This window comes from Engraulis encrasicolus, chromosome 10, assembly GCF_034702125.1.
Source record: "Engraulis encrasicolus isolate BLACKSEA-1 chromosome 10, IST_EnEncr_1.0, whole genome shotgun sequence".
Taxonomy (NCBI): domain Eukaryota; kingdom Metazoa; phylum Chordata; class Actinopteri; order Clupeiformes; family Engraulidae; genus Engraulis; species Engraulis encrasicolus.
Genome location: NC_085866.1, coordinates 41,266,398 through 41,286,642, shown reverse-complemented (window position 1 = coordinate 41,286,642; position 20,245 = coordinate 41,266,398). Strand labels below are relative to the sequence as shown.

Below are 20,245 nucleotides of genomic sequence, written 5' to 3'. Positions count from 1 at the left end.
GACATGCACATATTACGCACACACACACACACACACACACACACACACACACACACACACACACACACACACACACACACACTCACACTCACACTCACACTTACTTCCTCTCTCTTGAACACACGAAAACGCACACACACACGCCTGCCGTGTGCCTCCACTCCGCACAGCAGCTGGAGAGGCCACTGGTGCAGCATCTCAAATTCGCCCCCTGCCTCCGCGCTCCTACAAAGAGAGCATTTGTTTCAACTGCGGCCAGGGGCCAGACAGTGTCTGTCACTCATGTTGAGCGTCTGAAAGCATATCCTCCCCAGCACCTTTCCCCCCTTTCCCCCCTCCCTGGTCTCTGTGCTGCTGCAGCACAGAAACCGGTAAGTATTGAGACAAGCCCCTAGCTAGAACATCAAGTGTAGCTTTTTCATCGGATTGTATACGGCAGCTGTTGTAAGTTATGTGGCTGTTGTGCATGTTATTCAAGAGCTGGGGTGTTTGAGTTTTTAACATGCATTATTTCCAAGCTTTCGACGCAAACTAAAATGACTTTGCACACAGGCACACATGCACGCAGACACGCACGCAGGCACACACACACACACACACACACACACACACACACACACACACACACACACACACACACACACACACACACACACACACACACACACACACACACACACACACACACACACACACACACACACACACACACACACACACACCACTGCCACCCCACAGCCACCCCACAGCTCAGCCCTCCTGCCTGCCCAACAGCTGTCACCCTGCCACTGTTGTCATCGTCCTCTGGGCGGGCCGTGGTCGCACAGGGTGCCTGACTGCTGCAGTGTGTGTGTGTGTGTGTGCGTGTGCGCGTTCGTGCGTGCGTGCGTGCGTGTGTGTGTGAGAGAGAGTGTAAGTTTGAGTGTGTAATGTGTATGTGTGTTTGTGTCTGTACACAGGATCTCTCAGAATTCCGTGGAATGGATCCGTGGATTCCGTGGAATGTCAGTTTCACAGATTTTGCCAAAATTGTGTCTTACTGTAGACACAAAATTATTTTCCGTGATGGACACACAGACATGCTTTCTCTATATTCCCACAGCTCTAAGTTTACACAGTCTTGTATTTTCTCAGGATTTTTCTCATTTCAAATATTTTTTCCTCAAAAAGCATGTCTTACTGACAGGTTAGGGTTAGGAATTGTTTTGGTCTGGGCACAGCTAGTATTATTTCGTTTATTACATGAATTTGATTGCCTATCAACCAACTGGAAAAGATATTTCTCAAAAACATGTCTTTACTGACAGGTTAAAGTTAAGGATTGTTTTGGTCAGAGCACAACTTAAATTGCTCTAGCATTCTTTTATCTAGTATTAGAATTTGGTAGGCCTATCTTTTTTCTAATGATAGACTTAAAACAGTGCTGTAGGAAAATAGAAAGCACTTCCATCAATCACAGATAACAATTCCGTGTCCAGGGGCACCGAATTTTGGCAAAATCGGTGAAACTGACACGGATTTCATGTCCCAAAGATCTGTGTCTATTCCACGGAAGAGATCAGGCTGGTATGTACATGTATGTGCGCATCTCTGTGTGTTTGTCTGTACGTACATGTATGTGCACATGTGTCTGTGTGTTTGTGTGAGTACTCGAAATACCCCATTCCCTCCCATCCGAGCACTGTAGCAGTGTCTTAGAGGAGGCCCAGAGACAGGCAGGAGGGTGCGATCATATAGGGTCGAGTTGTGTGTGGGGTGGTGGTGGGGAGAGTTGCATGGGTGTTGGGTAGCCTGAGTGTTTGCGTCGCCAACGCTCGACAGCTCTAATATCTGTTGATGCTAATCCAATTAGACTTAACACTTCTTTTGCCAGGCGTGATTTATAGGCGCCTTTTATTGGTTTTCTGTAACATAATCAACGAAGGGGGTGGGGGTGGGGGGAGGTGCGAGGGGGTGTAGGGGTAAGGATCTGAATGCATTGTTTGGAAATGTGTGCGCGTGTGTGTGTGTGTGTGTGTGTGTGTGTGTGTGTGTGTGTGTGTGTGTGTGTGTGTGTGTGTGTGTGTGTGTGTGTGTGTGTGTGTATGTGTGTGTGTGTGTGTGTGTGTGTGTGTGTGTGTGTGTGTGTGTGTGTGCGTGCGTGCGTGCGTGTGTGTGTGTGTGTGTGTGCGCGCGCGACTGGAAGTTGTGCCGCCATTGAGGTGTGTGTGCGCATACATCCCTCTGTATCTGTGTGTAATAAAAGGTGTTGAGAGGCAGGGTTGGGGGGTGTCAGTGCACAGTAGGACTAGCCATGTCGTCCACTACTGTCTCGCCGCTACCTGAAGCGATACCCCCTCCGCCTGTTTTCCCCTCCCTTCCGACTGACCCAGCGGTCGACAGTCCAACAGTTTTGGGTCTCTCCTCCTGCGTTATTGCCTTTTTATTCCACTCCAGCCCTCGCCGCCGAGCCATCCGTTGCCCCTTTAAACGCATAATTCAATCTTCAAAGTGGAGGCGAGACGGTAAGAAATAATAAAAAAAATGAATGCAAAAAAAGAGAAAAAATTGGCGGGCCAAAGATTTATTGAGATTAGCGAGCTCGTCGTGCTTGTGTCTGGACCGGAGCCCCCCCCCTACCTCTTTCCACCCCAAAGTAGAGGTAGTCCCGGTTTTTTTTTCTCTCTCTCTCACTGTCTCCCTCTCTTTTTGTCTTTTTCCTTTTCCTTCCTTGCCTTGTTGGTTGTTTGAAGGGGCTCGGAGATGCATCTGAAACCCCATGTTTAGACAGCTAATGGAAGTTTATAGACTGTGATTTAATAGAAGATCAGACAGTAGGTGATTAATCTCTGTTCCGTATCCCTTCCCTTTCCCCGCGTACTGTACCCGTACGTATCCATTACATTACTGACAGAGGTGCAAATCAAATCACCACGAGTTTGCTGGAGCTGGAGGTAATTGGAGAAAAATGTGCTTTTTTTTTCAAAAACCTGAATGAGCTCTCGGCTCTGGCAAAACAACCAAATGGAGAAGGGGGTGAGGGAGTGGGGCGGTTGTGTTTGTGTCGTATTGTTTTGTTGACGCGAGTGTGCTGTAGCTACTTCAACGATTTTGTTAATCTCGGGTTGTGTTTATTTTTCATGCTTTTTCCCCGAAATGAGCATTAAAATGACTCTCAACCTTGTTTTTGTTGTAAGTGCCAGATATTAATATGCTCTCTGATATTTACTTTGTTATCTTAGCCTCTTTCACAGATGTGTATGTGTCTCTGTCTTTCTCGGTGTGCTTATGTCTAAACTCACACCTGTGTGAGTTTGTGTCTTTTTATATACTTGTATTTAAATATACTTGTATTTTAAATTTGTGTATGCGTGCGTAATATCTGCAAATGTTCTGATAATGGTCTGTGTATATTACTCATAATGTCTTAATATGTGTGTCTCCATTTATGTCCTGTGTGCGTGTGTGTGTGCGTGTGTGCGTGCGTGCGTGCGTGCGTGCGTGTGTACTATGTACACGTGTTCTGATAATTATCTATGTGTATATTTGTCTCATTTGTTTCTTACTATGTGTGCGTGTGCGTGTGCGTGTGTGTTTGATTTTGTGTGTGTTGCAGTCACCCAGCTGCAGGTGACCCTGGCCTCAGTGCAGGAGCTACTTGTGAAGCAACAGCAGAAGATCCAGGAGCTGTCTAATGAGCTGACCACCAGTCAGGTACACACACGCACGCACGCACACAGGCACGCACGCACACACGCACGCACACATCTCTCACAACTATTCTCTACTGCATTCTTCCTTAAAGCTATTGTTTTACAACATGGATGGACTTTTTTTCAAGACGATTTCCTTTAATCTATGTGATCACAGTGCAGATTTTTATCTACATGCTGTCATCATTTGAATTTGTTGAGCTTTCAGGTGTGGTCTGTTACTGAGACTACGATAAAATAAATGACGCAAGAACCTTGATTTTTATCGTTGTGTTTTGTCATCAAGCCCTGTTTTTGTTTGAGATGCCTGCATATTTTTGACTGTGTTACCTCTCCTGACACTGGTCTAAACGCCCAAAATATTTATCACAAAAGCACAAAAACGAGAGGCATTCCTGTCATTGCACATTCTCTTGATCAAAATCACTTTTTTTCCCACAAAAAGAACCTGTTCCGAGAAGAGAATGAATGAGACTGAATCAGGCGCATTCCTGTCTCTGTGGTAGTGTTCCATTGGCATCATTCAGCGTCCCGCATAGCCATTTGGTTGCGTTTCTTTTGTTTGGTGGTTGGTTTGTTTGTGTTTTTAATATGCATTTTGCTTTTCCAGTGCCAAGTAGATTTATGATGTGGCTGGGAAAATAATCCCTGTCTCTATCTTTTTTAGTCGTTTCCCATTCAGAGGCATGACTGTCAACAAGGCCCAAATTAAGTGTTTAAAAAAGATATCCATCCATGTCCACCATACCACCACCACCACCACCACGCTTGTGGATTTTTAAAACTTTCACTCAAGTGGCATCAACACTGACGCCGTGGCAAGATAGAAAACATTCCTATTGGAGCACAGCATGCGTGTGAAATACAGAAAGTAAGATCACTGCCAAGAAGCTACTTGACGATTTGACTGAGGGTGTGGCTGATGCCTTTGCCAGTGACGGCACCACCAGAAGACTTATTTTTTAAAGTTTTTTTAGTTAATTAATAATAATAACAATAACAATAACAACAACAACAACAACTCATCTTATGTCAAGCATCTTTCAGAATACCCAAGGTCACTGTGCATAAAATTCAAATTAGAGCAGTAGCCTTAGTCTAGTGTTCAGGAGACTTTTTGAAGCCAAATTGGGTCACCGCTACCACCAGTGGCATTCTAGTCATCAGGAGGTTTTCTGGGGCCATCTACCAGCCCCAGCAGCTTTTTCTGTAGGGGATTGCTCTGTAGAGGCACCTGTAGGTGTGGCTGTTTGCAATTTCCAACAACAGGCCCCAGCTAAAAGCATCACCAGCACCAGGAGTCTTGTCTTCATTCTTCAGGAGTCTTGCTGAGGCCAGTGGCGGCAACTGCTACCACTAGCGGCCACCTTAGCGTTGTGCCTAGGCTTTCTAAGGGCATGGATGCACACTGCTACAATTACTACTAGTCTTTTAGAAGTTCTCTGAGACCAAGTACCAGACATCAGCCTTTTCTTTAGGAAGGTTTTGAGGTCACCGGCAGGGCTTGACTACCACCAGTAGCCTACAGGAGGCCTTTTGAGGTCAGCTACCAGCAGCAGCAGAAGGAGAAGCAGCAGCAGCAGCAGCAGTCTTGTCTTTCAGAGGATTTTTGAGGGCAGAGGGTTTCCCTCCCTATCCCCAAGCTGCCACCACTGCTTGGGTGTTGAGGAGGCTCCTCCCGAACCCCTCTCTTTCTTTCTCTCTCTCTCTCTCTCTCTCTCTCTCTCTCTCTCTCTCTCTCTCTCTCTCTCTCTCTCTCTGAGAAAACACACATCTAATCTCTCATATCAGCTGCTGTATGTTTCTGTCGAGGACACGGCACAGATTACAGACTACCCTTTTTCTGCTTCCTCTTGGTTTTCCGCGTCACTCTCTGCTATCAATTTATTTTACCCGTCAGTCTCCAAAAGCTGCCAACTGTACAGTGAGATGTTGACATTGTTGATGTGGAACATGTTAAGCCACCCTACTTTCAGTGAAAGTAAGCAATAAGTTAGTAATTAAAGGAAGTTGCATTTTTTACACATACCGTGGTTTAGCCGGTTCCTATGGAAACCTCTATGTTTTAAAGAGTAATAGAGTGGCAAGTTGGTCTGGCAAGTCATAAAACTGGATGAATTGTCCCTGTACCATTGGAATCTCAGTCAACAGCTCTGGGAAATTCCCACAGTATAATACAGTGTGTTTATATAGACATTTAACAAAAGATTCATCGTTATCTTTGGGAAAAAAAAGAATGAAAGAAATAAGAGAAGTTGAGCCTATGAATAGACAGCACTTGCACCATGTTGTGCTTGCAACATCTGCTTGGCGGTGTTTGTCATTCATGGTGCTACATCACGTTTTCCTCCCCCACTCTGTCATCCTCTCACTGTTCAGCCATTTGGCTGTTCATTACCTTTCATTACAGTCCTCATCATGCCTATGTGTGCTTCACTACCTCTTTAAATGCCTGCATCTGTAATCCATTGCCTGCATCTGAAGGAAAAATCAGGCATTAAGGTTTGCGTCGTCTACGTGCCTGGTTTTTTCAAGCCTTATATTTCAAGCCTTACCCATTTCGTATCTTCTAACACCACGGAGTAATCTTTATTGTAATCACTGCCAGCAAAATGGGGTGGAAAAAAATCTTTTGAATTGCAACTGAGATAATGTTTTATGTCCACAGCTTGTTAAGCACATGGGTGTTTGGATGTAGCATCTGGATCCAGCGGGAAAACATATGCGAAAACATCTGCCTTCAAGCGCAGTTGTGGGAGAAAAATATGAATCCTTCCCCCACCCACTTTCTTTCTTTCCTTCTTTTCTGTTCTTTCTTTCTTTTCTTTTTTTTTCATTCCCTACGAAGTTTATCAAATCTGTTAACTCCCCCGCTCGCTTCCCCTTGCTAATCATAGGTCCCACCCCCATGGACCTTTATCTGGGCTTCCTCACTTGGCCCTGAAAAAAATAGAAAGAGAAAGAAATGAAAATAGTAACACTTGTGCCACATCAGGCAAGATGTGTAAGGAACACTACTCCACTGCCTTCCATTGCTGGTTCGCTGTGTGTGATTTAGTTTTCACTGGCTAACTTCAGTTGGACTGTTGCCTTTTCTTCAAAGTCAAAGGAGAGGCGTAAACAACAACACCCGAGAGAAAGAAAAGGGAGAAATTGAATTAAAGCGTGTCGCTCTCATTTGCCATGAGTGCCTTGTTGGACGGCACTAGTTTATAAAAAGTATATTTCACATCAAAACACCCATTAAACAAATCATAAAGTCTGCTTTATGGCCGCGGCGTTGATCTTAAATTTTCTGTGCGAGATGCTGGCCCCTGTTGTCTCGAGCCATATGGGAAATTGGAAAATTGTTTTCAGGTCTGGGGCGACCGATTAAAAACACATGTTTAGCCGCTGAGCTACTTATCATTTTCAGTTGCTGCTGTGTTTTCTCTCCCCCTCTCTCCCCCCAATCCACCAATCCCTACTCCCTCCCTCCCTCTTCAACCCTCCTCGCAGTGCTAAGGCACGCCGCTCTCGGCAATTAGAGCCCAAAACGCGGAAATGTGCCTTTAACCCAAAACACATGGCAAACTTCTGTTTCCTCGGCAGCTAAGTAAACACGTCTTATAGTCCCAAACCGCCGAATTACAGTGTGTGTCCCCTGGATATGTTGCGAGGCACTGCTGATATAAACACACTGGGTTCACTGTGGTGAAACGCAGCCCTGGGATATCCAGTGAGACATTTACATGCTTGGCGTACGCGCTGCGCTGCGCTCTGTAGCACAGGCCCTCTTAGTGCTCGCGTTAGCATCTAATCTGTGCCCTACGAAATCCCCTGGTTAGCCATCACTCGTTAATGTTAATTCCCGAAGCAAGAAGTGTGCATTTCCAGTCATCCTGGCTAAATTAATTTATTTGCAGGATGCTCTACATGAAGGAGAAAAGTGTTCATTTCACCATGTTTTCTTTTTTTTCCTCCCTTCTCCTTTCCCTTCTTCTTTCCCTGCACAGATCCCGACTCATTTGCTTTAATTGCTGCGCTGTTTAAATTCAGCGATAGTTGGCTCTATTAGAGGCTGCGCATGAAAGATTAGGAACTGTTCAATTTGTAGCAGGAGGCCTCTGCCACTGGGATGGCGAATAAATAGACTGAAATAAATTGTTCTAGTGTTTTCACTCAAAAGCCTCCCCGGGGATTTATTTTGAAGCCAATTCCACCATAAATATACATGTGGCTCTTTTTCTCTTTCTTTTTTTCCCCCTCTCCTCTTACAAGTGGTGGGGAATACTATCAGTGCGAGTAACTGAATTAATTTGCATTCAGACGTTTTTAAACTCCTGCTTGTTAAGATATTATCGGGCCGCTAATGGTCTGCGGGCGTTCTTGGCGTTAATGTATTCGGTGTCTGGCCAGCTTCTCAGGGCCCTCTGCTCAGCTCCGTAGCCCTCACGCGTGTTTGTATTACACCCTCACACTTGCAGGGCCAATCTTTTGCCTTATGTAGTAATTACCAGACCGAGCTGCAGCCGAGTGTTCATAGGGCGGCAAATGGCATCACCTCCCACTCGCACTCCCTCCCCCCACTCAACCCCACAATCGCACAAACCTGTAACCGCACTCAAGCGGATGAACGCTCCCGTTAGCACCACAGGCCTACAGGCTTGAACTCCGGCTTTAATGGCTGTGGGGTGCGACGCAGTGTTGCATGATGGGAAGTGACATTGCCGGGAGACGGGGTGTTACCTGAAGCTGAGGTAGTGACGACAACAACATCAGCAGCAGCAGCAGCAGCAGTAGCAGTAGCGGCACCGCTACCAACGGACCCATACACCCACACGGCGTAATATCCGCAGTCGCTTTTCTTTTTTTTTCTCTTCTTCATCCTCCTCCTCCCCTTTTCTTATTTTGATTTTATGTTCGAGAAGTGTAAGCCTCGGCCTCCGAAGCAATTAATTTTTTTCCATCCAAAGGTGAAGTGAGGAAGAGGCACATTCCAGCCGTATTATGCGAGTGCCGTGGGGAGTGGGGGGATTAAGAAGGCTGTAATGAGGGTGAAGCCTGTAATAAGAGTGTCTTCATCAGTCCTAACGCACACAGGTTAGATCAGATGGGCCCCGAGAAAAGACACTAGCCCTTCCCCAACACACACACACAAAACTCACTTTCACTCACAGGACCTTATCAGAAAGTGTTTAGTTAGCCGATAGGAGCGAGAAACTTCAACCTTTTTTTCTTAACCAACCACCCACCCTCCCCTCGCCTCTACCCCACACTCCAAAGCCCTCTCTTTCCACTGTAAATGAGTCTGATCCCTTTCAGATGTGATTCAATTAATTTCCTTTAGATTAAATTACATGCACTGGAGTCCAAGTTACCCCACCTCCCCTTCCCACTGCTCTCCCTTCTCCAACTCAATAGGGGGTCTGCAGCTCCTAACTAGCTGCCTCTAGTGAGTCTGGGTTTCTTAATTACACTTTTATTTTTCTTTCTCCCTCTTCCATTCTTTTTTTGTCTCTCCCTCCCTCCCTTCATCTCTTCTCCTGTCCCCCTCCGGATGCCTTTTGAGAGTGGATATGGAGGTGGAGGGACGAGGTGATGGGGAGCTGGGGTGGAGAAAGCATTTGCTTTGGGAGCGGAGGGCCTTGCTTGTTTTTGCTGTATGGACGGTTCAAAGCGTCAGGTACCTCCCAAGTGGGTTGTTTGTTGGTTTACTTACACTCTTTGCACTGATCTCAGGACCCGGGCCCTGGAGCCCTTTCTCATAATCCTGGCAAACGTTTGTCTGCCATTGCAGAAGCAAAAAAAAGCCCCCCTTCCAGGCTCAGCTGCTGAATTAAAGAGAGTAGGCTCTCGAAAACGCACAAGTGCCACTGCGCAGGATCCTTAGCCCGGAGCCAGGCAGCTAAAAAAGACAGCCCTGTAAAACACTCTCTTAAAGAGCCTTCTCTTCAGCAAGCTCAAGAGCCAGGACAGTTTAGAAAAAAGGTTGCAGCCCATTGTATTTATTTTATTTTTTACTTGCGCCGTCCGCTCTTGATGTCACCTGCCATTGTTCAATGACCTCATTAAAGGCATGCGTCACCCCTTCGAAAATACAGTTAAGGGGGAAAAGTAGGAAAAACAGATAGGTGGATTTTTTGAAGGTAATTTGCCATTCAAATGTTTGGAGGCCGCCTCAATTGGCATCACTCCCTTTGGCAGTTCTTCTCATGCTACCCTCTATGTGATAACGTCCCCTTTTAATAACCCCTTTACACACACACACACACACACACACACACACACACACACACACACACACACACACACACACACACACACACACACACACACACACACACACACACACACACACACACACACACACACACACACACACACACCTTTCGCCTTTCAGTATACGGTAGGTGCCAAATGAATGCTGCCATTGTTGTTGGGGAAAGCTCTTATCAAACGCCCCTGTCCCGCTCAAATCAGCAGTCGGAAATATGGAAAAATATGTAAAAGCGCCGCGATTAAATTCCCTCTTGCCTTTTTTTTCTGCGGGAAAATATCATGGGAAAAATATCATGAAAATGTCCCCCGGACGTCATAAAAAGTCAAGATTGAAAGCCTCAATTGTATTCTATGCTTTTTCATAAAAAGTCAGCTTGAAAGTGTCAGTTGTATTCTATGCGTTTCCCCCGTTCAATCTGGTGATGTATGCTTCACTCTTTTACTGTACGCAAGAGTGTGGGTTTTCCTCCTAATATATTTATGCCGTTCCTCATTTTGTGTCAGTGTGTCAGTTTCTGCTTTTAGCGCGTTAATAGTAGCCCTGTGCTGGGAAACGACATACAGTATGCACTCCATATTACATAGTTGCACCATAGCTATACATTTGCACTGTGACTCACTTATTTGAGCAGAGTGACCACTTGTGATTTCCCCCTCTTTTCAGTAAGAAGCTATTTTCTCTGCCTTGATGATTACAGTGGCTGCTTTCCACAGAACATTGCATTGTCACTGAGGTGACCAAAACCTGATCGCTTAAATGACAGAGAAGTGGTATTGTAATTGTCTCTCCCTGATTTTTTCTCTTCTTTTTCTCCCTCTTTCATTCTTTCTCTCTTGCTTTTCTCCTTCTTGCTCTCTCTCTCTCTCTCTCTCTCTCTCTCTCTCTCTCTCTCTCTCTCTCTCTCTCTCTCTCTCTCTCTCTCTCTCTCTCTCTCTCTCTCCTCCAGGCGTCCTCCACGACCAACCGCATGTTGGAGTCCCAGACCATTAGTGATCTGAAGGCGGAGATTGTGTCCCTTAAAGGTCTCCTTCTAAGCAGGTATGACTACGAGGCCCATTGAACACCCACTAGACTATTCATCTATCCACCTTTATGCCTAATGGACGTCCAGTCCTTGGAGTTTAAATAGTAGAAACATATTTGCAGCCTGCAGTCAATGTAACAGCATTTTTGTATGGCCTGAAATAAGCACCACATATTCTTGTACTGTATTTTTTTTGTATAACTCTGATGGAGGGAAGATCGTTCAGGTTTCCTGGTTCTACATGCAAAACAACCCTTTTGAAAGTAAGTTTTATCTGCAGTTGATTATTGGCGGTGAGAGAGTTTGCCCACTGTGGGAAGTCCTCCACTTTTCACCTTTCAAATTCACACAAATCTTTAGCATCTTAACTGTGCTTTTTCAGGCAGAATCACACCAACCACATGCAGGTGGTTTTTAAGGAGAGGAATCCTCAAACGTGTGTTTGACGATTCCGTGGAAATGTCATGCCGTTGGAAATATCAGATTCACAGAGTCAGTCAGAGCTATGTTGTGTTGTGGTGTGGTACGTACTGCACAGCACATCACTGTGGCATTAGTGCTGTTGGGAAGTATTTGCATATCGGTGGACTTTACTCAGGGAAGTGGCGCGTGGCGTGGCGTGGCGTGGCTTCCCTCTCTGTCTCTCCACTCACTCTCGGCAGTCTGTTTGTATTCTTCATGGATGTTTTAGCAGATAAGTGCGTTTGAAACATTTTGATCTGGAGCTGTCATATTTTCCCCCTCAGCAAGGCATGTCAGTGGAACCGGCTCATTACTGGTTAATGAGCCCTGCTCAACACCCAACAGGTCCCCCTCACTTGCACACAACACACTTCTGTCTAGCTCCCTCTCTCTCTCTCTCTCTCTCTCTCTCTCTCTCTCTCTCTCGCTCTCTCTCTCTCTCTCTCTCTCTCTCTCTCTCTCTCTCTCTCTCTCTCTCTCTCTCTCTCTCTCTCTCTCTCCATTTCTTTCTCATTCTCTGTCTCCATCTCTCTCTCTTTATTACACACACCATCTCTGCCTGAGATGATTAATATTCATTTGACTATGCCATGCAAATTAAGATCTTAGAAGCCATATACATCAGGGAGAGAAAAAAAGCTCCGGTTATGGCTCTCTATTTAGTGTAATTTTGCATTTTAGCATTTTTCCTTTCTGTAGCATTCTCCTGACTATACATACTATTATGAGTTACCGGTATGTTTTCAGTCTTTTCATTTAGGGTATAGGGAGTAGTAAAAAGCACAGTCTGTCTCGCAGGCCTGCCCATATACATACATTATGTTCCAATTGATCTCTGTGAAAGGCTTACGATAACTTTGTTGAAGACTTGAAGCTACTGAAATAGCTTTGCCTTGAGTCTTCGCCAGGTGTGGGGGACATCTGGTGTGGTCCCTTGTAGCGGCAGACAGCCTGGGAGATGTAATAAACACACTCCCAACTTGGCTTAAAAAAGAGAGGTTGTGACAAATTAAAAACCTGTTGAGAATTAAACAGCATGTAATTGCCAGAGTTTAGCTCTAATTTGTACGGCATCGGAATTAATTAATGCAGGTTGGCATCCAATTCACTTCATGCATTGAGTTTTTGTAGGTTTTTAGAACAGGTGGCATCAAACCACAACTAATTTGATTTAGCTTGTTGTTTCTCCTGGACGAGGTTGTGTTGAGTCTGTTTCGGTGCTTTCCGTCTGCGTTGCTAATCTTTTTCATCTTTGTTTTGTTTTGAGTCATGTTGGCATGGTATTGGTGGCAGTTGGAGATTCACCTGCTGCTCTTCAGTGTGTTTCGTGTCATTGAGAACCACCTCCAACCGCAAATCCCTCAAAAGGGCCTATATACTGTAAATCATTATGACATCTTTTAATAATTATGTGTATTATTTATGTGTTTAGCAGCTCTGAATCTTCTAGTCTTTTGCTGTACTCACTGCCCATGAGTGACAAATTAAACTAAGATATATGGTAATTCTTTCACCCCTTTCTGTCTCATTGACCATCATGCTAACCGTGACCCCCCTTCCCCCACCTCTCCCCCCCCTCTCCCCCCCCTCTCCCCCCCCCTCTGCCCCACCTCTCCCTCTCCTCTGCCTCTCCTCTCCCTCTCCTCTCCCCCTCCTCTCCCTCTCCTCTCCCCCACCTCTCCTCCTCCTCTCCTCTCCCTCTCCTCTCCCCCTCCTCTCCCTCTCCTCTCCCCCACCTCTCCCTCTCCTCTACCCCCTCCTCTCCCTCTCCTCTCCCCACCTCTCCCTCTCCTCTCCCCCACCTCTCCCTCTCCTCTCCCCACCTCTCCCTCTCTTCTCCCTCTCTTCTCCCCATCCTTTCCCTCTCCTCTCCCTCTCCTCTCCCTCTCCTTTCCCTCTCCTCTCCCTCTCCTTTCCCTCTCCTTTCCCTCTCCCCCACCCCCTCTCCCTCTCCTCTACCCATCCTCTCCCCCTCCTCTCCCTCTCCTCTCCCTCTCCTCTCCCTCTCCCTCTCCTCTCCCCCACCTCTCCCTCTCCTCTCCCTCTCCTCTCCCTCTCCCTCTCCTCTCCTCTCCCTCTCCTCTCCCTCTCCTTTCCCTCTCCTTTCCTATCCTCTCCCTCTCCTCTCCCCCCCCTCTCCCCCACCTCTCTCTCTCTCTCTCCCCCCCTCTCTCCTCTCCTCTCTCCTCTCCTCTCCCCCACCTCTCCCTCTCCTCTCCCTCTCCTCTCCCTATCCTCTCCCCCACCTCTCCCTCTCCTCTCCCCCTCCCCCCCCCTCTCCTCTCTCCTCTACCCATCCTCTCCCCCTCCTCTCCCCCTCCTCTCCCTCTCCTCTCCCCCACCTCTCCACCACCTCTCCCTCTCCTCTCCCCCACCTCTCCCCCTCCTCTCCCCCTCCTCTCCCCCTCCTCTCCCACTCCTCTCCCCCTCCTCTCCCCCTCCTCTCCCCCTCCTCTCCCCCTCCTCTCCCTCTGCCCCTAGAAGACAGTTCCCGGCGTCCCCCTCGGTGCCCAAGATCCCGTCCTGGCAGATCCCTCTGAAGCCCAACGCCCTGTCCAACCCGCCCTCCGCCAACCACACCAACAGCAGCAGCGACATCTCGCCCGTCAGCAACGAGTCGGCCGGCTCCTCCCCTGTCAAGGACCCGCACGGCACCCAGCCCACCCCCTCGGGCGCCCACGCTCACACCCTGAACGGAGACCCGGGCCTGGGCAGCATGCTGCCCCTCGACCTGAAGGACCAGGTACGCATGGAGGTGCAGGGCGAGGAGGAGAAGAAGGAGGAGGAGGAAGAGGAGGAGGAGGAGGATGAAGATGAGGACGAGGACGAAGAGGAGGATGGCGTGAGGAGGGCGGAGGAGGAGGAGAGGCTTAGCGTGCAGACGGAGGACAGAAGGGGCGGGGACGGACAGTTCCACGAGCAGGTGGACAAGCTGAGGCGTCCCGAGGGGGCCAGCAACGAGAGCGAGGTGGACTAGAACGCAGACAACACACGTTGTAACACACACATTCACCCACACACACACTCTCTCTCTAGAACATGCACACACACACACACACACACACACACACACACACACACACACACACACACACACACACACACACACACACACACACACACACACACACACACACACACACACACACACACTCTCTCTCTCTAGAACATGCACACACACACACACACACACACACACACACACACACACACACACACACACTCTCTCTAGAACATGCACACACACACACACACACACACACACACACACACACACACACACACACACACACACACTCACTCTCTCTCTCTCTCTCTCTCTCTCTCTCTCTCTCTCTCTCTCTCTCTCTCTCTCTCTCTCTCTCTCTCTCTCTCTCTCTCTCTCTCTCTCTCTCTCTCTCTCTCTCTCTCTCTCTCTCTCTCTCTAGAACATGCACGCACACACACACACACACTCTCTCTCTCTCTCTCTCTCTCTCTCTCTCTCTCTCTCTCTCTCTCTCTCTCTCTCTCTCTCTCTAGAACATGCACGCACACACACACACACACGCACACAAAATATTTACTCTCCTACTTACTCAAATGCCAAACCCATGCCATAATGCTATGGTCTGTCCGTCCCTTCTCTGCTTTCAGTTAACCTGTGTGTGTGTGTGCGTGTGTGTGCCCCAGACCTTAGTCCTCCTCACACACTGTACCATGTGAGGACACAGAAAGCAAGGACTACAATCACGCCTTCCTTGTTTGTTATATCTCCCCTCCAGAGTCGTGGCTCAACATTCATTTTTTTCCCTCTTCCCTCCGTTTTGAAATCCATTTTTTCCACTTTTTCAAGAGAAAAAAAAAATGTCAAAGCATTTCCTTTAAACACTACAAAGCGTGTTGCGTGTCCGGGCAAGACATACACACTGGAATTCAACCCCTTCTGTATGAATAACCAGAGAAACAAGACAAGAGACAAACAACAGCGGAAGAAAGAGAGAAAGAAAGAAACACGTTTCAGTTCAGCGGTTAGATCAACAACGGAAGCTCTCCCTCCCTCCCATTTGTGTGTTATTTTTTTTCCGTTTCGTGGGGTTTGTTTGAGTGTGTCTTCTTCGCTGATCGCACGTGCCCAGAGTGTGAACTTGTGCTGCTCAACCATCTTGTCTCACCTTATGATCTGTAATTACTGAGCCTGTCTACTCCCAGTGTAACAATTATACCCTGCCTAGTAAAACAACTGTAATCTTTAACACAGACTTCTAGGGCCTATAGACATCTCTAACACATGTAACACAGGTAGAAATATACACAATTAAAACTGAAACAAAAAAAAACATGAGAAACACAACTCAAGATGGACACCAAAGAATTACTGTAAGTTTTCCTTTTCGGTCCCGTGAAGGGCACCCAAGCCCCAGGTTTTTTTGCAGCACTTTTCGGCAGTAACAATCCGGATGGGACTCATTCTCAATGGACATAATCAATAGCATAATAAGGTTTCCCTGCATCAAGGGTTGATGGTGCACTGTACTGTGTGTCGTGTTTGTAGTACTGTACCATACTAATGCAGTGTTGAGTGATTTACACCCTGTTTTCCACTGTTTCCATTTTTTGTTGCTTTTGTCTACATGTTGTTTTAGTTTTGAATGAAGGGGGCATGTACTGTTACAGTTGGGAAGGTTTGCTATGGCTACACACATATTGCGGGCGAGAGGGGAAGATAAATGCTCTTTGTTATAGGCTCCTTCTCTCTCTCTATAGCCATCTGATTATCTCCCTCTTTCTCCTTATCTCTCCTTCCTCACTCCTTCCTCCTCACTTCTCTAATTTTTTATCTTTTTGTCTACCTATCCCTCTTTTTCTCTCTCTTTCTCCGCCTCTCCCTCCTTCCGACTCTCCATCTCTCTCTATGACTCTCTACCTATCCCTCCATCACTTTCCCTCACTCTATTTCTCCCTTTCCATCTCTCAATCTTTACCCATCTATCTCTACCTCTCCCTCCCTTCATCTGTCACACCGTTTTCCCCCTCTCTATCTCCTTCTCTCTCTCTCTCTCTCTCTCTCTCTCTCTCTCTCTCTCTCTCTCTCTCTCTCTCTCTCTCTCTCTCTGTCTCTCTCTCTCTCTGTCTCTCTCTCTCTCACATCTCTCCCTCTCGCCATCTCTCCTTCTCTCCATCACTCTCTCTCTCTCTGTCCACCCCCTCTCCCTCTCTCCTTCTCTCCATCTCTCTCCATCTCTTCCCCTCTCTCATTCTCTCTCCATCTCCCTCTCACCTTCTCTCTCCACCTTCCCCCCCCCCCTCTCTCTCTCTCTCTCTCTCTCTCTCTCTCTCTCTCTCTCTCTCTCTCTCTCTCTCTCTCCCCCTCTCCTTCTCTCTCTCCACCCTCCTCTCTCCATCTCTCCATCTCTCTCTCTCCGCTGCACAGGGCTGAGTGGAGGGAGCGGTGTCTGGGCTGGCGGCTGTGCTGTATCCCGGCGGTCTCCAGCAGGGCGGGCTGATTTGGTTTATGAAGTCTGTTAATAATCAAATGATCAACAAATAACAGATGTATTAGTTCATGCGGCTTGAAATGTCAAGGAGGCTCAAATCGGAAATCTAATACCGAAAGCCCTGTTATATGATATTATATTACACGACAAACCCTCCAGTCCAAATTATATGGGCCTCCCACAGTGAATAATCTTAACATGAAACAGTGCCGGGGTTTCGTAATTAAACCGTGTATAACAATGGATGTTTGCTGTGGCACGGCTGACAGCTCTGCTTTTCCTTGTTCTCGGATTTGGGGGTCCCTCGTAAGAGGAGTTCAGGAGGGGTAGAGGTGCGGGGGTGGGTGTGGGTGTGGGTGTGGGTATCTGGGTGTGGTGGGGGTTGACACAGCCTGATGTAAATGAAGGCTAACGTATGAATACTTAACTAACCCAATTACCACCATCCACCCCTCACCCACCCGCACCCCCCAAGCAGATGATGAACCGACAGAAAAATAGAAGAGAGAATGAAGGCAGAATGAAAGGAAAAAGAAAGCAGAGAGAGAGAGAGAGGGGGAAGATATGCACAAGTAAGAATTAACGTGCAGACTCTGCTGTGGCATTTTCACTTTTAACAAATGGCCTTCAAAAGTAACGCGATTAGGACAGAGGCAGGTGAAGCTTCATCCCACACAGTCCTTCTCTATCACTCTCTCTCTCTCTCTCTCACTCACTCTCACTCACCCTCCTTCTTTCTTGCACTCTGTCTCTCTCTCTGTCTCTCTCGCTCTCTCGCTCTCTCACTCCGCTAGTGAGAAGCATCATCATCTCTCTCTGTCTCTCTCAATCTCTCTCACTTTCTTTATCTTTCCTTCTCCCCCAGTAACAAGCCACGTAGAATCATCTCTCTCTCTCGCTCTCTCTTGCTCTCTCTCTCGCTTCCCCCCCCCCCTCTCTCTCTCTCTCTCTCTCTCTCTCTCTCTCTCTCTCTCTACCAGATTCTCCTTAATCAGAGCCGACCCATTGTCACAGTGACGAGGATAAAGCCAGTGCACGCTAGCGACATGCAGTAATGCCAGAGAAAGTTGTTTTAATTTTCTAATGGATTGTTATTGATCCGAAATAGTAAAAGATTATGAAGCGACCAAGGTAAATCATTTTGACTGAGATGTAGGTGGGTGGTGGTGTTGGAGGGGGGGAGGCATGATGACTGAAGAAGGGGTGTAAAGATCCAACCATCACTCTTACCTCCGAGTGGAGGGAGGCTGAGACGTGTGTGTGTGTGTGTGTGTGTGTGTGTGTGTGTGTGTGTGTGTGTGTGTGTGTGTGTGTGTGTGTGTGTGTGTGTGTGTGTGTGTGTGTGTGTGTGTGTGTGTGTGTGTGTGTGTGTGTGTGTGTGTGTGTGTGTGTGTGTGTGTGTGTGACTGAGTGAATGTGTGTGTGCATAATGTATGTTAGTTGTGTGTGGTTGGTTGGTTGCCTGCCTGCCTGCCGACGTGGTTGGTTGGTTGTATTAAAACTGTGTGAATGTTTAGCATCTGACTGTTCTCGAGTCATAGGGGTGAGGCCTTTTGTTTGTTGTAATGGCGCCCTTCAAATCGCCTATTAGGCTATCGTTCATTACCAAGGATATACACCCAGCTGATGTCTACTGCAATTACGAAATACCAGAAAACATGTAAATAATGTACTTGTAATAAAGTCAACACAAAGCACAAGTGTGTGTTTGTCCATTTGTCTTTTTTTCATGTACAATAAAAGATACAAGGACAACCATGATGTAGTATATAATGCACACACATTTATGTGAGTGTGTGTGTGTGTGTATCTGTGGGCGTAAGCATCATATGCGTTGCATTTACGCACTCATATTCAAGCCAGAGAGGGAAAAAAATGCCATCATCTTGTTCTGTGCATTAGTATTCATGAATCTTTAATGTCTGAATATTTATCCAGGGAGAGAGAGAGAAAAAAAATCAGGGCTAAAATAATGTACGTCATTTAGCAACACTGCAGCGAAAACAAGATGTTCATAGATAGCACAATTGACTCGTGTTTCGAGAGGGGCCATTTGCTGTGCATGTTTTAACAGCGACTCTGTCGCCTTCCAGCACCCATTTTTACTAGGGATCAGCACTCCTGCTGCCTCTTTTTTCCATAGCAGGATCTCTATTAAGAGAATTTCGATCGATAAACCTTGATCCTAAAACAGAATTCCTTAAAAAAAAAAAAATGACAGGGAAAAAAAAACACCACCCTACCATTCCCCTGTAGTAAGCAGTCCGAATATTCCAGTGCATTATCAAGTTTATGAATTTAATTTGTCTGTCAAGGTCCAGATGATCAATAGGGTTGCACATATTGATGGGGTGTATAAACTTCTTGAAGGTTCGATACCGCATCCCTTTGTAATCCATTAACCTCTCCCAGGAGTTCAGGCCAACCTGAGATTTATAGGCCCGGCTGTAATAAATGCACTTGTACATCATTTAGTGTCTTGTGGGACCAGCCGGTGCACTCCTGCCCAGAAAGCCTTGTCTGCCCTAATCTCCAATTCTTATCTCCATTTTAAGGAGACTGGCCAGCCCCAGCCCCAGCCCAGCCCAGCCCACGGCAGCCTACCCTACCCCAGCCTAGCCAAGCCCCAACAACCATGCAAACAGCCCGTCAGTCAGTTAGGCAGCCACTCAGTCTGTCATTCAGCCAGTCATTCAGCCCACACTGCTTCCAGCTGGCCCTAACAATTAAACAGGAAGGGAAGGCTAGGGCTGGGAGGCGGGAGATGTTTGTGTGTAGTGGGAGTGGAGGGTGGTGTGTGTGTGTGTGAGCGTGAGTATGGATAGGGGTTTGTGAGAAAAAGTGCTACTAGCAGGTGGGCTTCTTTATTTGTATTCCTTTTTTTTCTTGAGCAGAGGTGAGACGAGGGAAGACAAAAGGAAGAGAAGAGAGGATCGTGCGTGTGCGCGCATACAGCAGGGCTACAGTGTGTTTTCCGGGAGCCCGCGCCGCTTTAACCTCATCAATTGCGGCACTAAACGGGTAGCACTCGATAGTGCCTGGCCGTATTGACGCCGACGGTGCTGAGCAGAGCTCCATTGTGCGTTGCGTGTCCGCCCGAAATGAGCACTCAGCAGGTCGAGGAGTCCGAGCTGCTCCCCTTTAAAGATCAATGCGGAGGTCGGTCAGCTATCCCCCCGTCTCTGGCACACTCTTCCCTCCCACTGGCCCACCGCTGGGGGCAATACCAAGCCTTAGCCAAAAGGGATTGGCGGTTGGCTGGCTGGCTGGCTGGCTGGTTGGTGGGCAGTTTTGTAAATTTGTTGGCCCTCAGCGTATTGTAGAGTGT

At 47.2% G+C, this 20,245-nt stretch overlaps 1 protein-coding gene across 3 annotated transcripts in view; it reads left to right on the top strand.

The window, feature by feature from the left end:
- Positions 1–19,005, top strand: part of pex14 (peroxisomal biogenesis factor 14) — an 87,607-nt gene extending 68,602 nt beyond the window's left edge. The window contains exons 7-10 of one of the 3 annotated variants that reach the window (XM_063208908.1): positions 3,596–3,693; positions 10,901–10,992; positions 13,922–14,408; positions 16,854–19,005. In XM_063208908.1, coding sequence (XP_063064978.1) covers positions 3,596–3,693; positions 10,901–10,992; positions 13,922–14,408; positions 16,854–16,859 — 683 coding nt within the window. In that variant the 3' untranslated portion in view covers positions 16,860–19,005. Of the gene's footprint in view, positions 1–3,595; positions 3,694–10,900; positions 10,993–13,921; positions 14,518–16,853 lie in introns of those variants that run through there. The other 2 variants (XM_063208909.1, XM_063208907.1) reach the window with 2 other exon arrangements.
- Positions 19,006–20,245: the final 1,240 nt, after the last annotated feature.